The sequence below is a fragment of the Sinohyriopsis cumingii genome, chromosome 16 (genome assembly GCF_028554795.1).
Source record: "Sinohyriopsis cumingii isolate HCF-2022 chromosome 16, ASM2855479v2, whole genome shotgun sequence".
Lineage (NCBI taxonomy): Eukaryota > Metazoa > Mollusca > Bivalvia > Unionida > Unionidae > Sinohyriopsis > Sinohyriopsis cumingii.
The window spans coordinates 72,448,309-72,471,652 of NC_142976.1; the positions used below are offsets into that span (position 1 = coordinate 72,448,309).

Genomic DNA, 23,344 nt, shown 5'->3' on the forward strand with positions numbered 1-23,344 from the left:
GAACTATAAACAGGCATGCTATTTTTAGCAATTAACAGTGTCGGTCGATCTTTGCTATATATATAGCGGATATTTCAATATTCCAAAGAGAGAGAGAGAAAGTATTTGTTTTGGATTTTCAACGCAGCTTTAACAATGTTAGTCATATAGCTACAATGTCTGCAGGGTGGCAGTTTATAGTGAAGTCTAGCACAGGGACATCGTGACCCTGACATGTAGCATCATGTCATATCCAGTCACATTATCCTGGCACCAGACCAACCAGTCCTAACACTAACCTGCTAATGCTGTGCGCCAAGCGAGGCAACTGCTAGTACCAATTATTAAGTCTATGGTATGACTCGGCCGGGGTTCAAACTCGTGTCCTCCAGCACCAGCATCTGAGGCGGGTGCTCTATCCACTTAGGCCATCAAAGTGGTCACGAGAGAGAGAGAGAGAGAGAGAGAGAGAGAGAGAGAGCAGTATTTGTTATAACAATCATTCTTGGGAAAAATACAAGATATGCTGATGAGTTATTTAACATCATTTTTATTTACATATAAATAGGAAAATGTAATATTTACAAAATAATAATCATAATGCTACATGACAAAGTGGAAATCCCTGAGTGAGAAAATGTTCATTTTATGACTGTATTTCAATTTTACTTACAATAAATACATGTACTGTGAAATAGTTATTAAATAACCATTTAACATGTGCACACACACAAACATATATACATACAGACACACAGACACACACACACACACAAATATATATATATATATATATATATATATATATATATATATATATATATATATATATATATATATATATATATATATATATATATATATATCAACGTGTTCTAACAAATCATCACTTCACAAAAAAACAGTATCACAGGCTGAATAATCTTATTTATAATAGTACACAAACTTAATGTAAAAATATATGCAATGATCATAAACTTAATTCAAGACACAATGAACATGATTTATCGTTAACCTTCACTTTCATGATGGATTAATCAAGTGCACACATGTATATACAGACATAGACACTGGAATGATCACCTTTGAATAAACATTGTCTCGTGAAAATAAAATGCTCCAGAATAGTGACTATCATGGATGATGTCATTTATATTGCAGTGAGTACATTAATACAGTTAACTTGTAGATAACAACAATGAAATCAACTTAAATGTGACCAGTCGGTTCATCAATACATTTCATATGCTCGAGATAATAAAGCTGAAAATGGACTGATATTAAATTCCAAATGTAAAAGAAAGAACAAAAAAAATAAGCTTCCTAACAGGTAAAAACCATACTCCTTTTTTTCTAAACATAATACCCATCTAGCTTATCCCGTACCTGACTGTCTAACTGATTGAGTGTGATTGGTTTATGATGCGGATAAATTAAAGCACCAAAATCTTTTGGTACCACGCTTTTTCTTGAATAGTGCTCTGAAGAAAAAATGGTACATCAAATTATTCGTGGAAAAAGTTATAAATTTTATAGGTTCCTCAGACTGTAGGTAAATATTTATATACCTTTTGCATGCAGCAGTTATTTTAAGGGATTAAAAATATGTATCAAATTATATTAAACCATTTCCAACATTTAGTTATAATTCATAGTCACCTGTATGGTCACAAGATGATTTGTACGCATGCCAAAACATTAGGATGAACTTCCTTCCTCGTTGTCTGGTTAATCTTGTTTACTTTCCAAGTTGAAATGTAAAATTTAAAGGAAAACGACATCAGTGCATCCATCGTGGATAATATGGATGAAGACAAGTCAAGTAATATGTCATATGAATGAAAACATATAAAAGTGAATATGAACAAAGCATTCCCTTTGGCAATTCCATTATTATGAAATCCTGGTTGTCTTAATTATAGCTTCCAAACTCTTTCCTGACAAAAAGTAAGTCACGTGCATTGATGACATATATAGAACTTGATAATGAACTTATTCGTTACCCATGCAAGCAAAGTCAAGGGAGACGATCCTAGAATGTGATAGTAACAAGTGCTGTAAATAGACACCGGGTTGAAAATTCGTCATGGGTGAATGGTGACCTCTCTATCAAATTCCCATGTTGTCATGTGGAGAATCACATCAGTATATAAACTGTTAGTTATACTTTTTTACTTACAGTATATACAACGTCTTCATTAAAATTAAAATATATTTTAGTAAGTAATCTCAGGAAGGTTTATTTTCCCTTGAAATACACTTAATTTTATACGAATTTCTCACTTTTCTGTGAACAGTTTGCAAATAATTCCAGATGAATGTATTAAAGTCATTGTAATGAAAACCTTCTGGAATTCACACGTGGGCCTGTGCACTTTATTTATAACAAAACAGATCATGCACGATTCAGACCTATCCAAAAAGCGTCATAGCTCAGGATCAGAGTCTCGGGTTCTTGTTCGAAAGGACACGGGTTAGAATCTCACCACAAATATCCAAGGACACACTACTTAGCACTGATTTCTCTTCTGATGTACCTGTCCAATAAGTTATGAAAATCATGTCATCTCCAGCCTTATGAATAATATATTCAGGCAAATGAAACGATGTCTCTATAGGCTGTAGAATCCAGAACATATTTATCTTGAACCAATTAAATATAATCCAAAGAAACTATCTCTGGCCCAGTTTGATAGGTATTTGATGCTGTCTTTGTCTATAGTGACCCACAGCGTGTCGCCTGAATCCAGATGATATATTCCGAAGTGTAACACATGATACGTACTCTCCTCATCGGGAAGCAGCAAGCCAGGAGGCGGGAAGTTGAAGTGTTCAATTGATATTGGTTTTCCATTTCTCTGTATTGTTGAATATTGCGGTGGGTATGACTGCTTTTGTGTAGACTTTGTTCTGATGTGTTTTAATGTAAGTTTTGAATAAACTTGATATATACCCGAATCATTTACTTGTAAGCTACCATTACTGCTGTGGAAATTGATCCCTTCTAACACGAACGAGTTCAACGTCGGCGGAGCACCCCACATCACACAATTAGATTCATCACCTAAGACAGAAAATATCGTTTGAATGACAGTTGATTTCCAAATCCAAAAGATTTAAAACCAGTTAACAGAATTAAAACACACACACACACACACACACACACACAGATATATATATATATATATATATATATATATATATATATATATATATATATATATATATATATATATATATATATATATATATATATATATATATATATATATATTCTGGTTGATTACATTTTCTATGGATATTCAGAATTACTTGAAAATTTCTTGCCATGCACTTTTGTGTTATGCATTCAATGAGAGAGAGAGAGAGAGAGAGAGAGAGAGAGAGAGAAAGAAAGAAAGAAAGAGAAAGAGGGGATAGCCATACATCAAAATAACCCTTCTGACAAGGAGGCGTTCCTAAATTGAGCATTAATGAGCATGCACACACAACATTAAATATTAGACTAAGGCACCAGCAGTAGCTGTAGATGCACTCTGTGCCCTCGCCAGTAAATAAATGCCTATGCTGTCTGGCATCCAATTTTGGATATGATCCCTATCCTCAGCAGCGTAGCGGACATGTATGTATGTATGTTAAGAGCTGAACAAAATAGCTGTCTTGATTATAATTTGAACTAAGTAACATGCTTTTTGCCCATGCTCCTCTGCAGCACTTCGTTGCCAAATCTTGAGGTGTGTAGTTTTTGCACGTTGTCAAAGATCTTCAGTTTCAGGGGTAAGCAAATCTTGAATGTAGTCCGCAATCCCATAGTGCCCAAATGGAAGTGACCGGGTTTGAAAAACAACGGAAATTATGAAGTTTGGTAGTAGATGCAGCATGAGTATAAGCAGTAGCAGACGACTTGTTGAAAGAAAATTGATGTGGAGAAACGGTAGCACCAGGAGTAGTAGAGAAAAAGATGATGATAATGATGTCAAAGATGGGGAGAGGTGGAAAAGTTAATACATATCAATACTCACTACATTTTTTACTTGGATTATAAAATAAATGCGCAGCTCCACGGGTTTCTGAAGAAGAAAAAAATACGGATAACCAGTGTGGTCATATTTACCTATCCTAGACAACAGCACTGTTCAATATGAATTTTTTTTATATATTATACATGTTTCATCCTATTTTGTTATATGGACACTTCAAGTAAACACACACACACACACACACACACACACACCTTTTAATAAATTTTACTAATGAGTTTTTTTTAACTCGTGTAATATGAAAACTCTCTCTCTCTCCTAAATAACCTGTGTATATTTACTGCAATATTAAATGAAAAAGTAATAGATAGGTAGGTAGCTACCTAGATAGTGAGATAGATAAGACAGATAGAGTCACATGGAATATAGAGAATATAATGCAAGTCACTATTAACTTTATGATGATTTCCAACTTTTATTGTGGATATATTTCATTGCTTGGTGATTAAAAAAATGATGCACAATCTAATATTGATATTGAGGGAAACAACATTATTATTCAGTGATCTTCGAAAAAAAAATGTAAAATGATTTCTTAACATGGATAGTTGTTACACGTGCGCATTAATCAAAATGTTACATCAAGATTGAAACATTAATTTCTGGAGCGAGCCAATTAATTACTGAGAGATAATATGATAATGATGATGGGAGCTATATTTACCTTGCTTTATGTCTTTTAAGGCCATAAATTTTGTTTCAGACATCTGAAAAAGGAAGAAAGAAATTATGATTAACACTTTTATATTTTTTCTAGAAACGAAAGCATTTCATAACGTCTCAAGGAAAAAAAACCCGCCCCAATATCACTTTCAAAACAATTCAAAAGGCTATCAAATTAATTTGAAATCGATTCTCAGTCCCGTCTTCTTTTGTCACCTAGTTACTTACTATTTAACCACACACACACGCGCGCGCGCGCGCGCACGCACGCACGCACACACACTATTCGTAATTACAGTAGGAGACGAATACCCACCTGATGTGAAACTGTTTCCGTTGCAGATGAATTAATCAAGGGAGGCGACCATTGTGGGATTAATTTTCTATCGATGATCATAACAAGTACAACCGTAATTAACGTTACAACACTCTGTCTTATTATAGAACATAGGCAAAAATTACGCCTTTTCATTTCGTATTTCTTTCCATCACCTTTTTCTACGTCGAAAACATCACTTTCTAATTCTTGACGTTGGTTATCTGGGGGATTCATTTTTCAGTCTGGTTTTCAATCAAGTGTTTAATCTAGTTTGCTTGTATAAATTTTCAAAATATTAGTGTGTGACTGCAACTAATATCACAGAGCTAATATTCAGCTGAGTATTATCGGAATTTTTTGAAACAATATTCTCCTTCATTCAACGATTTCACGATTATCGAATGGACGTCTACTAGCACAGTACTACTCGTATATCTATCAACGTCTCTATTTATGTGATGTAGGTGGAATTTACAAATCTATCTATGAAAATGAAACACTTTTTTATTATTAGACTGAGGAATATCCGGAAGAGCACTACAGGTAGTGTACTACTGCGGTAAAAATAGGACACACAAAAAAAACCCAACAAGCGGAAATTAATTTCCATTTGATTCCAAATTGTGTCTGTAATTGCTCACGCAGCTGTCATTCACTTATTTATAGTGACCATACACAAATAACTAGTTTTTTTTATAATGCGGAAGACTTGGATAAAACAATGAATATTACGTCCAGTACTAGCGGAAATGAAAGAAGATTGGCCTCTCTCTCTCTCACTATATATATATATATATATATATATATATATATATATATATATATATATATATATATATATATATATATATATATATCACACGGGTTTATGTTAGTATACAGTATCAAGTTTTGCTTACTTGTACATCAACTTTGTTCAACAGCTGTCCGTTTCTATAAATCAACTACATATTATTTTATAGTCTAATGTAATAATCCTATCCATTATCTCCTTAATTTGACATAATGACCTAGATGGATGGATTCGTTGTATTTGCCTATCTGTCTATTAATTTTACCCGTTTTTATGTGTGTCTCCATGACTAAATTCTTTACATTTTTTAATCCTTTTTGTAAAAAAATTTTTACATTCCTGCCTGTTCCTTTTAAAAAATTCACAGTAAAATATGAATAATTTGCTATACACTGAATCTTAGTAGTATCCATCATTCTGGGAAATGATATATGACGAATAATGTGATTATAATTTAATACAAAAACCTCGATATTGGACACAAAACTTAACATTAATCATTTATGAAAGCATACGAGGGCGTCTTCTATAACAGGTATTATTGTACCCTTGAAGTCGCACAAGATGAGGAAAAAGATCCAAGTACGTATTTACGGTTCTTCAAAATAACGAAACGGTATGTTGATCATCAAAAGTTTAAATAAGAAGCGAAAAACAAAAACAACTTGAAAGGCAAAAGACGAATACTACACTGCAGGGACGTCATTTCAACTTTTTTCGGGGGGAGGGGCAAAGCATGATGGGGGTGGGGGCAAAACTTGATGGGTTTGTTAATTTTCTTATATAGGCTACAGCAATTTTACAGCACATGCAAATTCGGGCGGGGGGGATCCCCCCACCCCCATGACGTCCCTGATACACCGGATGACATTATTTCATGAATCCATGTAAAGTCATAGCATTAAGGAGGGGTGAACGAGTGCTATTTGGTGGAGGTTATGTTCCAGTAAAAGGGTTACAATATTTAATTAAGAGATTTAGTGTTTAACTTAATTGGGAAAGTTATAATGCGAACTCGGAATTCAGAATCACTCCTCTATTGTGCTATCTGTCATGCTGATGTGTGTCTGTGTGTGCGTGTGTGTGTATTCTTTCAAAGCGCTTATGTTCAGAAATAAATCCGAAATCCTATGGAATCATGTGTTTAATATTATAAAAGTACTGGTATAATCCAACCCCAACCCCCTTAACATGCTACCTACCTCTAATCCCATTTAAAAAATTTGCATTCATCCCTACAAAGTCACTATATTTAGAACAGACCGTTTTTCTTCATACTCATCGCCCTGTAAACAAAAAAAAAAACAACTGTGTCAGACCTGATGATTTATAAAGATGTACCTGTATTATAGACTGATTGACAGATCAAAGTTCATTTGTCAAATAAAGCTCCCCGTATGCCATATTACCTTTTAAAATCAATTAACAAGGCAATATTAATGTTTTGATGCAAATTATGCATGCACTATCTATTTTCAGACAAGTAAGTTGAGACCTAACAGTAATGGTCACGTACAAATACATGGATGAAAAGATACAAAGATTCATTATCAGTGTGAGTGAATAATCTCATGATCATTAGGGGTGGGGTATATCCATGAACGTGCCGAGTTTTGTTTTGTTTTTGTTTATGGTGTTTGTTTTTGTTTTTTTCGATCGATACGTGTCTGTGTGTGGAAGTGAAACTTTGTGTCATATACAGTATGAAAGGTTATGCTGGGTCAATACTGAGATGACATGTTTACTCACGTTTACATTGAGTCATAATCGCAAGCCACCTGTGATAATCCGCTATATTCCTTTATTATTCGAAGATACGTGCGAATGATATTCTCTTTTTCCTGAGAATGTGTAAACACAACTACCTGGTCAACAAACACATTGTCACAAAAAACATCTACACCTCAGTGAAAGTGCCTGTATTAGCGAAGGGTATAGTAGTCTGGTTCCCAACTACTTAAGCTCCCCGCGTTACACTTCAACGCATGGAGCATACCAAGCACGAAACCAGTTTATTAGGTTTGTTTATATTCGTGGAACTACCTGCCACGGGTGATAAAGGAGGGGTAGCGTATTACCACCAGTGGCTTGCGAAGTTGGCAGCGATTGAATATTCATACCAAACGAGGAAATCTCACAGGTGATAAAAGAGCTTAACGAATGTTTGCAGTGTCTTGAAATGACGATCGCGCTGTGGATCCGTCATTTAATTTTGGACTAGCAGCAGCAACAGTAGTGTAGTAGTAGTATTAGCAGTAGTAGTAATAGTAGTATAAAGATATTGGCATGTAATGAAATTAAAAATAAAAAGAAATTTAAAACTTACAAACAATTAAATTAAATCAAATATAAATTAAATCAAATATACGTAACAGTGTGCGTGTGTGTGTGTGTATGTGTGTGTGTGTGTGTGATTTGGGTTTTAACGGAGCTTTAAAAAAATTCAGTCATATCGCAACGATGTCTGCAGTCTGGCAGTTTATAGTGATGTCTAGCCATGGGGCATCATGCCGCAGACTTGTAGCATCATGCCCCACCCTGTGACATGTTCCTGACACCAGACCGACCAGTCCGAATACTAAACTCTTAATGCTGAGCGCCAAGCGAGAAAGCTGTTTGTACCATTTTTATAAGTCATTGGTATGACCCTGAGCTCGAACCCGCGACCTCCCCCATCCGCTGCGGACGCTCTAACTACTTAGGCAACTGGAGCAGTCATATCGTCTCGTTTTAGTATTACGTTAATAGAACAAGGGTACTAATATTAGTACTACATTCAAATACATTAAGAACGTTTAATGCTTCTAGTTAATATACCTTAATCGGAAGTACTAACATTTAACTTGTGTTGTTACTGCTCTCTCTCTCTCTCTCTCTCTCTCTCTCTCTCCGAGGACAAACCGTCTCTGGTAGCGCTTTTTATATTTGGCGAGTAGCTGTTTGGTGATTTCCACCCACAACTGTCATAAAAGATCCTCCATTGTATTAAAAGCAACTGTCATAAATGATCCTCCATCGTATTAAAAACAACTGTCATAAAATAAAGATCCTCCATTGTATTAAAAACAACTGTCATAAAAGATCCTCCATCGTATTAAAAACAACTGTCAGAAAAGATCCTCTATCGTATTAAAAACAAATGTCATGAAAGATCCTCCATCGTATTAAAAACAACTGTCATAAAACAGCCTCCATTGTATTAAAAACAGCTGACATATTAATGTCCGTGGTAACCGAAATAACTTTCACTCTTTATCGAACATTTTCATTAATTTTACCCGTTCACAGCAGTCACTCCCCGTTCTGGTATGCCTTAAACTGCACCCCATCGTTCAACGTTCCCATTGCAACCTCTTTACGGTAACGGTTTCCGTAAAAAGATCCAGTCTTGAGCAACCAATAGTGATACTTACTTAATGAACATTTTACGATTCTTGCATACTTTCATATTTTTTATATATATATAAAAGCAGTAGATTCACTGATATTCTTGACTATATTGATATAAATATGTATAAGTGGATTTGAACAAATCTTGTAATGTAATCAGGTACAGGCTGTGGTGATAATCCAAATATCCAATTCTACCGTGGTCTCTATAGCTCGGTGGTACTGAACAAGCGCTGTAAGCGAGGGTCCTGGGTTCAAGACCTGGCTTATAAATACTTCTGTAAAGCTGCAGTTCTAAACTGTATTATAGATTCAGAATCTCATTAATTCTTCGATGCTCTCTGTGAGCTGTCTTTCTGTGAGAACTAAGCTGAAGAAAAGACTGTGTGAAGTCATTGCGTTTAAATGCATACATAAAACTGTCTAAGACAGTTCATATCATGCATGAACAATATCAGGAAAAATTCATGTTTCAATTTATTGCACGCATAAATCGGTCTAAAGGAGTCATCTCACATTCAATAGCACATAAGCCGGTCTAAAGGATTCATCCCATGTTCAATATCACGTAAACCGGTCTGAAGGATTCATCCCAAGTTCAATATCACGTGAACCGGTCTAAAGGATTCATCCCACGTCCAATAGCACATAAATCGGTCTAAAGGATTCATCCCAAAGTCTCCAAAGTAAGTGCTTCTTAAGTTAGTGATTGTGAATTTCACAAAGTTTCATTACAATGAGCCCAATTATGCTGGAAGCGTGAAATCTGGTTGGGGCCTACCGAAGTACTATCATGTCATCGTGCGCGATGTAACGACGGCGACAATGTAGTGTTACGATAGCGATGATACGATGGCGATGGGAGTGTGCGATATGATGGTACTTTGGAAAGGAAAAAGTGACTAGTAATGAGCATTCGCCTCGCAGAGGTATAAAAACAACAATATCGATTTCAATGAATATCTGTCGTCATAATGTTTTAGGACTGTGTTTCATTAAGTAATTAGCCATTATTTACAAATATCCACTCTGGCAAAGTTTTAGAAAATTTTCAGGAGCACGTGTACCTCTCCCCGCAGATTGTTCTTCATTGTGATGGTCAGCGTTATTATTATGGAATTTCAACCTAAAACGCTCCGATGAGACCGATTTGTGGTGCAACACCCGCTCACCATTCGCAGACAATTGTCTTCCAGAACTTGGAACATCTTCCCAGGATTCACGGCCATCGTTAAAATGACAAAGCCACCTCAGAATTGTAGGATATGGCAGAGAATTTCAATCCGTAAACGTTATACAAGTAGGCATTTTTAGCACACGACAGGCTATCACGTGGCGGTCAGCAGAACTGGTGGAAGTCGAAACCGGAAAATCACCGGTAAGAACCACCGACCAACGGCAAGCCACTGGCAAGCTTTCTTACATACCCATATTGGCCAAACCCGAGACTCGGACCCAAGCAGGCAGAGGTAAGATGACACTGATCGGTAATGTGAGCGCTTTAGACTACTCGGCCACACGGGGCCCCTTGACATGTGTAATTAAACACAGTTATTGAAACTTCAATGAGAGTGGTATTGTCACAGCAAATCCGGTTTAAAATATTAATTACTTGATCTACATTTATGCTTTAAAAAATGACCGAGAGAAAGAACATCATGAATATCATTTACCGAACCCTGAACACCGAAAACAAAAACGACAAATGTATCAAACCATGTTCCTGTCCATATGCATGCCATTATGACTAAACAGTTTTAAGTTTAAACTTAAACATTGGCATGCGATTAAGTCATCGTTTGTATCTGTTCATTGATTCAATTATATTTATGATTTCAAAGATATTTACATTCGACCTTGTCAGATGATAACTGGCACTTGCGATTAACGTTATAGGTAATTTGGAATAAATGTCTAAATCAAAAAAGTTTGTTTGAAACTAGTTTTGCATATATATGGCAAACAATAACTTCTTCCCCCTCCCCTCCTCACCCTACCTTGTTTATTGTAGAGAGGGGGAATTGAATTCATATATTAACGTAAAGTCATTCGGGTGCAAAGGGGGTAGTCAGATAAATCAACCCCACCCCAATCTGTATTGATACTGATGGACTATGTGTGGGTTTGATGTGACCTGTTCATTAAAATGTTCAGTTTTGCTGCATGCAAATCTTTCTGGAACAAACCTGCGTACACTTTAAACATATACCAATAATTTGTAACGCCACATCAAGCGCGAACTTCAAAATGGTCACAGGACAGATGGTTGTGCTATTCCAGGTGGATTTACAAGTCACCAAACACATAATTTGCTCCGGAAATATAATGTACATGTCACCAAAAGAACCCTTCAGCCGAGGGAAGCTGCACAACCACGAGGAATACCGGTAAGTGTATAAAATGTACACCGATGTGTGAAGCCAAATTTGCAAGCAGATAATTCCAGCTTCTAATGAATAAGGGATATCATGCCCTCTCCCGAAAGTCAATATCATCACGGGTGAAGGGCTGATTTATCGGTCTAGCAAAAGGGAACATAAAGAGGGTGGGGATGGAGACATATTTATTTGCTTATTTGAACGTGTTGAACGAACACTATAAGAATTGCCTTTGGAAATGTTCAGGCACTGGGTCAGTCGTTTATACTGTAGTCATCATACGGAGATTGATGATAACTGACATGTATCTAAGAATCAACGAAAAACTTTGAAGGCTGGTAGTAGCGAATCACGTGATATAAAATTATTGGTGTACAAAATGTTTTAACGAATGTTAGTAATAACAAGAGCAATTAAAGTCAAGTTCAAATTCAATTATGGTCAAGTTCACATTCAATTATGGTCAAGTTCACATTCAATTCATGGTCATGTTCACATGTTAATTTATGGTCAAATTACATTAAATTAATGGTTAAGTTTGCATTCAATTTATGGTCAAGTTCACATTTAAAGTTATGGTCCAGTTCATGTTCAATTCATGGTCAAGTTGACATTTAATTGAATCATGGTCAAGTTAGTGTTACTGAAAAACCTATTGACAAAGCAATCGGAACATTTGTTTCTGACTTGGACGAAAAGGCCGAGTGATATTCCGATCTATATTGACGTTATAGTCTGGAAAATATTTAACATAGTGCCCACTTTTAAAAAATAATATTAAGGATTCTCTCCTCAGTTTTGTGTTTTCTAGATAACATTACTGTTTCTGGGTGCATAGTCCATATCTTTTCCATCGGTAATTCCGAACTCCAGGAGTGGTATTAGATATCCGTGTGGGTGGCAGTGTATGGAATCCAAACTGGAATCCCCGTTACTTTAGCCTGAGAAGCTGTTTGGTGCGCTGTCCAAATTACATGAAGATATTTGTCACTCAGGACAATTCTCTTCTGGACTTTTTCTGCAACTATAAACTTCGAAAACTCCCAACTCGTGGTTTTTACCTTTGATTAGGAACTACTACATCATATTTCTGGCAAAATGATTAAACTTTGAAATCACTAATAACACTGGTCAACAGTGAAATCATTACTGACTTGAAAAGGCCCTAATCTGTAGTATTTTGGTGTGCCGAACACGAATATAACCGTGAAAAATTTGTATTGGCTCTCGTTTTGAAGATATTCATATACCTCATTTTCTATGTTTCACTGTGTAAATTTCTCCAGTAGGACTGCAGCAACATCCGGAATAATGATGTAACATTGCATAATACCATCATGCTCACATCATCCACAGTTGATTGCATCATTTTCTGATGCAATGCAATACTAATGCCATGCGGCTGCTGAAGTAAGTTGACGTCAGCAGTGTACTATACATGTGTAGGCCTATTATACTAATGCCAGGCGGCTGCTGAAGCTGACGTAAGCAGTGTACTATATAAAGCCCAATCAGATAGGTTCAGCATTTAAAATATTTTAGACGTTGTGCGAGACAGTTCAAGCTACTGTTACATAAAACTTATTATTTTATCCATTTACGTACAATAAAGAACAGTTATGCCTCGAAAGTGTGTTAATACCGCGGACAATTTTTGCTATATTTGTGGGGAAGTGACATTTGCCAACCAGAAGAAAAGTATCAATTCTCAAGTGAAGAAGGCATATCATCTTTACTTCGGATGCAAGGTTGGTGACCAAGACAAGCCTTGGGCTCCGCATATATGCTGTGCTACATGTACGACACAGCTTTCACAGTGGTTGAATTGCAAAAGGTCATCAATGCCGTTTGCAGTCCCAATGGTGTGGAGAGAGCCAAGCAACCACCTAAATGACTGTTACTTCTGCTTGGTTCCTCCTCTTTCCGGCGGAATAACGAAGCGAAAGAAGTCGAGAATAGTCTACCCAAACATTCCATCTGCATTGAGACCAGTTCCACATGGTGAGGGACTTCCTATTCCAGAACCTCCAGCAGAATATTCTCTTGATTCATCTGACGAAGACAAAGGTGAGTCGACCTGTTCTTCTCCTGGTCCATCAGCATGCAGTGATCCAGATTTTCACTGTGGTGCATCATCAACCCCACACAGAATAACACAGGAAGAACTAAATGACCTGATTCGTGATTTGGACTTATCAAAGAACAAGGCAGAATTGCTAGGATCAAGACTCCAACAATGGAATCTTCTAGAAGAAGATGTCACAATTACTGCATATCGAAAGCGCCACCAGCAATTGGAGCCTTTCTTCAGAAAGGAAAGTAATCTGATATTCTGTTCCGATATTGAGGGCCTCATGAATGCTTTAAAAATCACTCATGACCCACAAGAATGGAGACTATTTGTGGACTCTTCGAAACTGAGTCTCAAGGCTGTGCTTTTGCACAATGGAAACATTCTTCCATCTATTCCAGTAGCGTATGCTGTCCACATGAAAGAGACATACGATAACTTAAGGCAGCTACTGAATTCCATTGAGTATAACAAGTACAGCTGGCACCTCTGTGGTGATTTGAAGGTAGTTGCCCTTTTAATGGGACTGCAGCAAGGATATACAAAATACATGTGTTTCTTATGCGAGTGGGATAGCCGAGCAAGGGAAATGCACTACATGAGGAAGGAATGGACTCACAGGCAGAATGTAGCCATTGGAGAGAAGAATATCCAACACCCAGCTCTGGTTGAGGCTCAGAAAATCTTGCTACCACCCCTTCACATCAAACTAGGTTTGATGAAGAACTTCGTGAAAGCCATTGACCGGACTTTGCCAGCATTCCGATACCTGCATGAAAAATTCCCTCGACTCAGCGAAGCAAAGATTAAAGAGGGAGTTTTTGTGGGTCCTCAGATTCGAGAGCTTTTCAAAGATGACCGGTTCAACAACTTGCTGGAAGGTGACGCGAAACAAGCATGGAATGCTTTTCGCCTAGTTTCTACAAACTTCCTCGGAAATGTTAGGGCAGAAAACTATAAGGAACTAGTAGAAGACATGTTGATGAAGTGTAAGAAACTTGGCTGCAATATGTCTCTAAAGATTTTCTTCCTTCATTCCCATTTGGATTTCTTTCCTAGCAACTGTGGTATTGTTAGTGATGAACACGGCGAACGTTTTCATCAAGATATCGCAACAATGGAACAAAGATACCAGGGAAAATGGTCCACTACAATGCTGGCTGACTACTGCTGGACACTCCTCAGAGATGCTCCCGAACAGCTGTACAAGAGACAGGCGAAGAAATCTAAGATGTAGTCAATGACTTGATTTTTTATAGGTAGGCTATTACAGTTGACCTTTTACTATTGGAATGCATTTCGTTATGTAAACATTAATTTCTTGCAGATTACAAAAGAACTAGAGCCAATTTTGCAATTTGACTGTCATATTCATGTTCAGCACATAAAAATTGATAAGAATTGACTAATTTTATTTCAGTAACATGACTTTTGTAAAAATTTGTTGTCCAGTGTAAATGATCCTAACACAAATTCATACGAACCTTTATTTTTTTAACCACTACTTCCATTACAATTGCAATTATTATTATTTTTATTATTATTATTATTATTATTATTATTATTGTAGTTGTAATTATTATTGTCGTTGTAATTATTATTATTTCATTGTTTGTTGGTAAACTTTCTGTTTAACATAATTATTCTGAAAACAAAAATAACCTCAAAGTTGTTATTCGATATCATTGACTCAGAAATTGTTATCGAGTATATTTAAGAAAACTCCAGTGCACCCACCCACCCAGCTGATTGTACGGTTCCTACATCCTTCTGAACTGTGTAAAGTTCTTTCTTTTTTTTTATATGCTAGCCAATATTTTGCTTCGATAGAGGAGCCACTCTGTTCGGTTGAAAACATTTTGAAATAACTTTGTATTTAAAAATATAATGTATGAAAATTATGCGACCAGTTTCATACAAATTATCTACAAAGTTGATATTATAACACTTTTATGTTTTTCACAGATGTTTTAGTGATAAATGAAAACAAGTGTCTGATCATTTTTATGATATCTTTTGGTAGGAATTTAAAGGCAATTGTTTATTCTTGGGGACATGAGCTTATGATGTTGTCTGTGTGTATTTCGGTGACAGTGCACAGTGAATAAAAAGGCCTTGGTGATGATTCGGAAGTGAATCTGTGTTCCATTGCATGTTGGTTTGTTTAGAGTCCAGCCTCTCAAAAAAAATGCCGGTGAACATATGACAAGAACTTCACAGTGAAGTCATCTTTGAAGGTATTTTAGATCAACGTATGATTTGTATTGCTTTTCACACAATGGAAAGTTCAGTACTGAGAAACAAATGTAGAGAATATATAGTAAAATTAATTGTGTTCTATGTCCTACTGTAGTACTACTAATGCGGTTGCTGTTGTTACCACTATTACTATTACTGTCTCGCCCCCAATTAATTTTGGTAGAGTGTTTAATGGGAGGGAGGAGGTAACTGGGTTATTCGATTGTAAATGGAGTACAGAACGCGAGTTGGGACGGATACGCTATACGTACTACGCCCCCAATTAATTTTGGTTTAGTGTGTAATGGGAGGGAAGAGGTAATTGGTTCATTCGATTGTAAAGGAGTAAAGAACGTGAGTTGGGACGGATAAGCTATACGTCTCCAATTAATTTTGGTAGAGTGTGTAATGGGAGGGAGGAGGTTGTTGTTGTTGTTCTAGGGTTTAACGCCATTTTTCAGCGCAAGATAGGCTATACATGGCGACCAGTATAACTGGTGGAGGAAGAAACCTGGAAAACCCAGGGAAGAACCACTGACCCACAAGAAGCTACTGGCAGGCTTTCCCACGTACCCACGCAAGCCGAGCATTGGACTCGAACCCACGCAGACAGAGGTGAGATGGCAGTGATCCGGAACGGTGAGCGCTTTAGACCACTCGGCCACTCGGGGCCCTGACGGAGGAGGTCATTGGGTCATTCGATTGTAAAGGGAGTACAGACCGCGAGTTGGGACGGATACGCTATGCGTACTACGTCAGTGTTGCCTTAAAGTTTCCAGATATCAGGGTAAGTCGTTGAGTATTAAAGTTAATTTATGAATGTACTGATAAATTATATGTCTGAAAAAGAAAGAAGAAAACAGTTCTAGCGTACTAAACCAGCACTAATGCAAAAATTTGCCAAAATTTACTTTCTTTTCATATTCTCTGTTTGATATAAAAGAATATGTACCGCTGTCGACTATGCACTGGTGTCGCCGATGGGACGAAATGTCATGACCTGGGGGAGGGGGGATCTCAAAGTGTTACCGATTGAAAGTTTGTAATACCTTTATTCTCTCTCCCTCCCCCCCCCCCTTCTCTCTCTCGTAAACTAACGAACAGAAAGGACGAGCACTCTATTTACGTATCTATCTGTTTATTTATAGTACACACATACTCGTCTCAATTTTACCCATAGTGCAATTAAAATATTTAGATATCAAAATATGTTTTTGATCTGATTCTTACGGAAACTAAAATTCTATCGCTTCATAAGTTCATGAATAATGTATGATACTGTATGTGTGATGCTCACTCTTTATGAAGTCCCAGCAGTTGGGACACTCCTCGTATTCTAAGCCAATGTTTCGCAAGTAACCTTGAGATGACAGTGACCTTAATTTTCCTATCAGAATCTTGATAGTGGTAGAAGACACATCATTCAAAATATTTTATTTTTATTACTTAAAGGGGCTCTACTGCATCCATTTAAAACATTTTTCTTTATACTTTGCTTTCATTTTCTCAGTTTGATTCGAAATGTCGGAATATTTAGAAATTAAGCCTTAATTCAATCTATTAAGGTTGAAAACCTGATTTAAAGACTCTCACTTCGACGTATTAGGGCTTTTCTCGTCTAAAAATAGAGCTGGACTAAGCTAATGTGATCACGTGACAAATTAAAATAGTAATCTAGGGCAAAAAAGGCGTGGGAGTGGAACTGGATCATGGGAGTCATCTCAATGTGTTATCGATTCTAAGTTTAGGTCATAACATTCTCTCTCTCTCTCTCTCTCTCTCTCTCTCTCTCTCGTAAAATATAAGAAAAAAGGATGATCCCTCCCTCTGTGTTTATTTATATCACACACACACACACACACACACACACACACACACACACAGTGCAAGTTTAATGTTAATGAGCGAAGCTGTATATATAAGAGTTTTAGCATGAACAAGTAAGACAGATGGATCCATAGACACAGATGGACGAAGCAAATCGTATATACCGCGAACATATAGGACACACTATTTTCTTAATTTTTACTTTGCTTTCGTTTTTAATGCTAGGTTCGAAATGTCGGAAAATATTGAAATTTTCTTCGTGTTCGATCTAAAAAGACCGAAAATCGCGTTTAAAGACGGTTAAACGTCTGTTTAAGTATCCTCCTTAAATTAAAGCAGTCTTCATGAGCTGCTTTAGAACAGTGGATACAGTAAGTAATATCTTGCGTAATGTAATCGTGGGGTCATCTCAAAGTTGTACCAATTGAAAGTTAACGTTATCATATCTCTCTCTCTCTCTCTCTCTCTCGTAGTATAAACTAATAAAATGGATGAGCCCTCTATCTGTTTGTATATGGTAAAAACATACTAAAATTACGTTCACCCATACTGAAAGTTTAATGTAAATAAGAGAAGCTGTAATAGAAGTTTCAGCATGGACACGGAAGACAGAAGGACCCACACACACAGACGGACAAAGTAAATCATATATACCGCCAGCTTATTGACATAAAAGCATACGAGAAAATATTTTGAACAGATCGCAATTCTTGTAAAGTTTTAAAGAAATGAAATAAATTTGAGTGGTGTCAATGAAGCATACTTTGAAAGAATCAATTGTGGTTTACTAGACTAACATTAAAATAAAAGTAAAATACAAGAAAAATAATAGTAATTTGCAGTTTTAACTGGGTTCAGAGATTTTTCTCCTTATTGCATTAAACTAAAGGGCTGTCCATTTAATTTTCGAAAGGGTGTTGGTGGCTTCAATGTTTTACCCCCAAAATTACACATTTTTTATCCCTCAAACAGCTTGCAAAATTCTCGCTCATATTTGTGTGCAAAACTTATCATATCCATTATTTTAGCTGAAAAGAATTAATTAGAAGTAGGAAAACATAAATAGAAGTCTAGTTTGAAAGGAAATCCAAAGTGAACCACTGCCGCTCTGCCAAAATAAGTAGTTGGTTTCTTAGCAGTTTCTAGTTCTTCACAGACAGCTATTGCAGAAAATGTAAACTTCTTATAAAGTTTCTGTTACTTTCATAAGTTCATGCAGGACACATGATAAATGAATAATGTATGATAGTCTACTGCCATCACTCGCTTCCTATGAAGCTACTGGCAGTTGGAACACTCCCCAGACTCTTAGCCTATTTCACAAATATCTTCACGTGAAGAGTTCTTTGGAATTTGTTTTTCAAAACGGTTTCATCAGATAAAAACACAGCATGTATGCATCCTTTCCACTTGTATGCACTATTAACATGTCATGTATATTTAATATGTATTGTTTAATAGTTTTTTGTATATGCTATGGATAATTGTATTTTGGACATAACCGTGTCCAAAATCAAGTTCATTTTCTACCTGACCTGAATCATTGATTTTGGTTTTGTAAGCAACATGTTTATCTCTGTAATGCCAGGTCTACTTGTTGTTTACCACTTTTTTATATTATAATTTTAGTAACAGACCTTCTAATTATAACTAGTTGTTATCTTGTGAATATTTGGAACCTTCCAGAATGAAATTTTCCATTAGATAATAGATTGTTTTAGAAACTGCTAATCGTGACCTGAGGTCAAGAAGAGGTCTATGGAATCTTGTTTATCAAGAAATCATTAATTCGTGCTGTAAAATCTGAGTAGAATCAGTGGTATTATTGTTGTGCCCAGTATTTTTCGTTTGGGCTGGACTTTAATTATTCAAATTGTTTAAAATTTCTTAATTATTTAGTGTCAAGTCAAACTGTTCACATCATGTTGTATATACCGTATATATTGTACATAACAGATAGAAGGCCTCAAGGTAAATTAGTTCTGTAACTAATTGAGTTACCTTCTCTAAATAAAGTCTTTATTATTATTATTAGTAGTAGTAGTAGTAGTAGTAGTAGTAGTAGTATCAAAAACGGTCCCGATATACCTTATTTTGTTGTAATGACTAACCAGAAGACAGAAACAAAACAACAAAAAACTGGAGATATTTTAAAAGCGATTTCAGAATCTTGCTATATCACATGTTATTCGAAAGTAATTCGTGTGAGCAAAATGCACATGCACACAAACAAGTTACTGCTGCCATTATAAGCACCACCACTACTCCTACCATAGTACCACTAATGCTACTGCTGCTGCTACTAATATTACTACTACTGCCTCGTCCCGATTTAATTTTGGCAGAGTCTGTGTTGGGAGGAAGGTAATTAGGGTCATTCCAGTGTAAAGGGAGTATAGAACATGAGTAGGGATGGGTTCATGGTTATTTCCATACGCTGTCCGTACTGCCTAAGAATTTCCTTGAAAATTTCCAGGCATCTTGGTGAGTCGTTTTGTACTGTAGCTAATTTAAGGCTGTAGTGATAACTGATGCATGGCAAAGAAAGAAAGAAAGAAAGAAAGAAAGAAAGAACGATCACATTGTGGACTATTAAAGAGCACTAGCGCAAAAATTAAAAAGAATGTTACATTCCTTTCGTTTTCTTTTAAGTTGAAATATCGAAAAATGTTGATATTACGCTTGTTTTTAATCTACAAAGAACTGCATATTAATTTTTATGGTAATATAAAGACTATGCATTACACATGCCGACAGGGCCGGATCAGGTCAGGTGTTTGTGGTGTTTCCCCACCAACACCACCATCACCACCAATTTCAAAAAGGTCCTGACTTTCCTCTAAAGGGCACCAAAACAAAAGTATATGTGTCTATTTACTCACATTGTGCATAATACACAATAAACGTGTGCAAGAATAAAGCGAAGTTCAATTTCAATAGACCAGTGACTGTACGTTTGTGTTTTTGCAATTATTTTAGACTTGGGGGGGTGGGGTGTCAGGAAACCCTGGACACTCCCCTCGATCTGGCCCTGGCCAATGCGATGAAATGGGATCACATGCATGTGTGTGTGTGTGTGTGTGTGTGCCATTGAAAGTTTACGTTTTAAGGTATATTTCTCTTTCTCCCCCACCCTCCCTCTCTCTCTCTCTCTCTCTCTCTCTCTCGTAAAATAACAGAAAGAAAGAAAGGACAAAAAATACTCCTGAAATGTGTAACCAAATATAGCTACTTCTGTAGATGTCATAGTTTTGATCTGACTGTTATGGGAAATTAAATTTCTATCGCATCCTAAGTTCATGTAGGACCTATGAGAAATGAATAATGTATGATGCTCTATGGGTCGTGTCTAATAAATAAATAATGCATGATACTGTACGTGTCATGTCTAATAAATAAATAATGCATGATACTGTACGTATCATGTCTAATAAATAAATAATGCATGATACTGTACGTGTCATGTCTAATAAATAAATAATGCATGATACTGTATGGGTCGTGTCTAATAAATAAATAATGCATGATACTGTACGTGTCATGTCTAATAAATGAATAATGCATGATACTGTACGTGTCATGTCTCTTTCTTATTGAAGCTCCAGTAGATGTGACACTCCTCATATTCAAAACCAATTTCATAAATAGGCTCATGTGTAGAGTTCTCTGCCACCATTAATTGTGCCATATTCATATGTATGTATGTATGTATGTATGTATGTACGCACAGCGTTAAGAGGTTAGTGTTAGGACTGGTCGGCCTGGTGTCAGGATAATGTGACTGGGTTGGACATGATGCTACATGTCTGCGGCATGATGTCCCAGTGCCAGATATCACTATAACCTATCACACTGCAGACATCGTAGCGATATGACTGAAAAATTGTTAAAGCTACGTTAAAATTCTAAATCACACATATTTGCATATATACAATTGTAGTTTGTGTTGGATAATACTACTTTTTAATAGCTTTAAGTTACAGATAAGACATCACAAGTAACCTTGAGAAACTTGAGACCTTAATTTTACAGAGAGGATCTTGAAAGTAGTACATGATATGCCATTCAAATTATTTTATTTTCATTATTTAAGGGAGCTCTATTGCATCCATTTTCCAACATTTTTACATTACGTTCAAAGCCACCTCAGAATTGTAGGATATGGCAGAGAATTTCAATCCGTAAACGTTATCCAAGCAGGCATTTTTAGCACACGACAAGCTATCACATGGCGGTCAGCAGAACTGGTGGAAGTCGAACCCGGGAAATCACCGGTAAGAACCACCGACCAACGGCAAGCCGCTGGCAAGCCTTTTTACATACCCATATTGGCCAAACCCGAGACTCGGACCCAAGCAGGCAGAGGTAAGATGACACTGATCGGTAATGTGAGCGCTTTAGACTACTCGGCCATACGGGGCCCCTTGACATGTGTAATTAAACACAGTTATTGAAACTTCAATGAGAGTGGTATTGTCACAGCAAATCCGGTTTAAAAAAATAAAAGATATTGATAACTCTATCAACATTTATGCTTATAAAAACATGACTGAGAGAAAGAACATCATAAATGTAATTTACCGAACCCTGAACCGAAAACAAAAACGACAAATGTATTAAACCATGTTCCTGTCTATATGCATGCCATTATGACTAAACAATTTTAAGTTTAAACTTAAACATTGGCATGCGATTAAGTCATCGTTTGTATCTGTTCATTGATTCAATTATATTTATGATTTCAAAGATATTTACATTCGACCTTGTCAGATGATAACTGGCACTTGCGATTAACGTTATAGGTAATTTGGAATAAATGTCTAAATCAAAAAAGTTTGTTTGAAACTAGTTTTGCATAGTTTTGGCAAACAATAACTTCTTCCCCCTTCCGTCCTCACCCTACTTTGTTTGCTGTACAGAGGGGGAATTGAATTCATATATTAACGTAAAGTCATTCGGGTGCAAAGGAGTAGTCCGATAAATCAACCCCACCCCAATCTGTATTGATACTGATGGACGATGTGTGGGTTTGATGTGACCTGTTCATTAAAATGTTCAGTTTTGCTGCATGCAAATCTTTCTGGAACAAACCTGCGTACACTTTAGACATATACCAATAATCTGTAACGCCACACGAGCGCGAACTTCAAAATGGTCACAGGACAGATGGTTGTGCTATTCCAGGTGGATTTACGAGTCACCAAACACATAATTTGCTCCGGAAATATAATGTACATGTCACCAAAAGAACCCTTCAGCCGAGGGAAGCTGCACAACCACGAGGAATACCGGTAAGTGTATAAAATGTACACCGATGTGTGAAGCCAAATTTGCAAGCAGATAATTCTATCTTCTAATGAAATGGGGATATCATCCCCTCTCCCGAAAGTCAATATCAACACGGGTGAAGGGCTGATTTATCGGTCTAGCAAAGGGGAACATAAAGAGGGTGGGGATGGAGACATATTTATTTGCTTATTTGAACGTGTTGAACGAACACTATAAGAATTGCCTTTGGAAATGTTCAGGCACTGGGTCAGTCGTTTTATACTGTAGTCATCATACGGAGATTGATGATAACTGACATGTATCTAAGAATCAACGAAAAACTCTGAAGGCTGGTAGTAGCGAATCACGTGAAATAAA

At 36.5% G+C, this 23,344-nt stretch overlaps 1 protein-coding gene across 7 annotated transcripts in view; it reads right to left on the reverse strand.

Annotated features, from left to right (window-relative positions):
* Nucleotides 1–513: 513 nt before the first annotated feature.
* Nucleotides 514–23,344, reverse strand: part of LOC149780767 (tumor necrosis factor ligand superfamily member 6-like) — a 59,994-nt gene continuing 37,163 nt past the window's right edge. For 4 of the 7 annotated variants that reach the window (XM_089937841.1, XM_089937838.1, XM_089937840.1 and 1 more), the window contains 4 exons: nucleotides 6,997–7,080; nucleotides 4,684–4,726; nucleotides 4,002–4,049; nucleotides 514–3,043 (listed from right to left, as the gene is read on the reverse strand). In XM_089937841.1, the coding sequence (XP_089793967.1) occupies nucleotides 2,619–3,043; nucleotides 4,002–4,049; nucleotides 4,684–4,726; nucleotides 6,997–7,008 (528 nt within the window). In that variant the 5' untranslated portion in view covers nucleotides 7,009–7,080 and the 3' untranslated portion in view covers nucleotides 514–2,618. Of the gene's footprint in view, nucleotides 3,044–4,001; nucleotides 4,050–4,683; nucleotides 4,727–4,998; nucleotides 5,637–6,996; nucleotides 7,081–7,543; nucleotides 8,158–23,344 lie in introns of those variants that run through there. The other 3 variants (XM_089937842.1, XM_089937843.1, XM_089937837.1) reach the window with 3 other exon arrangements.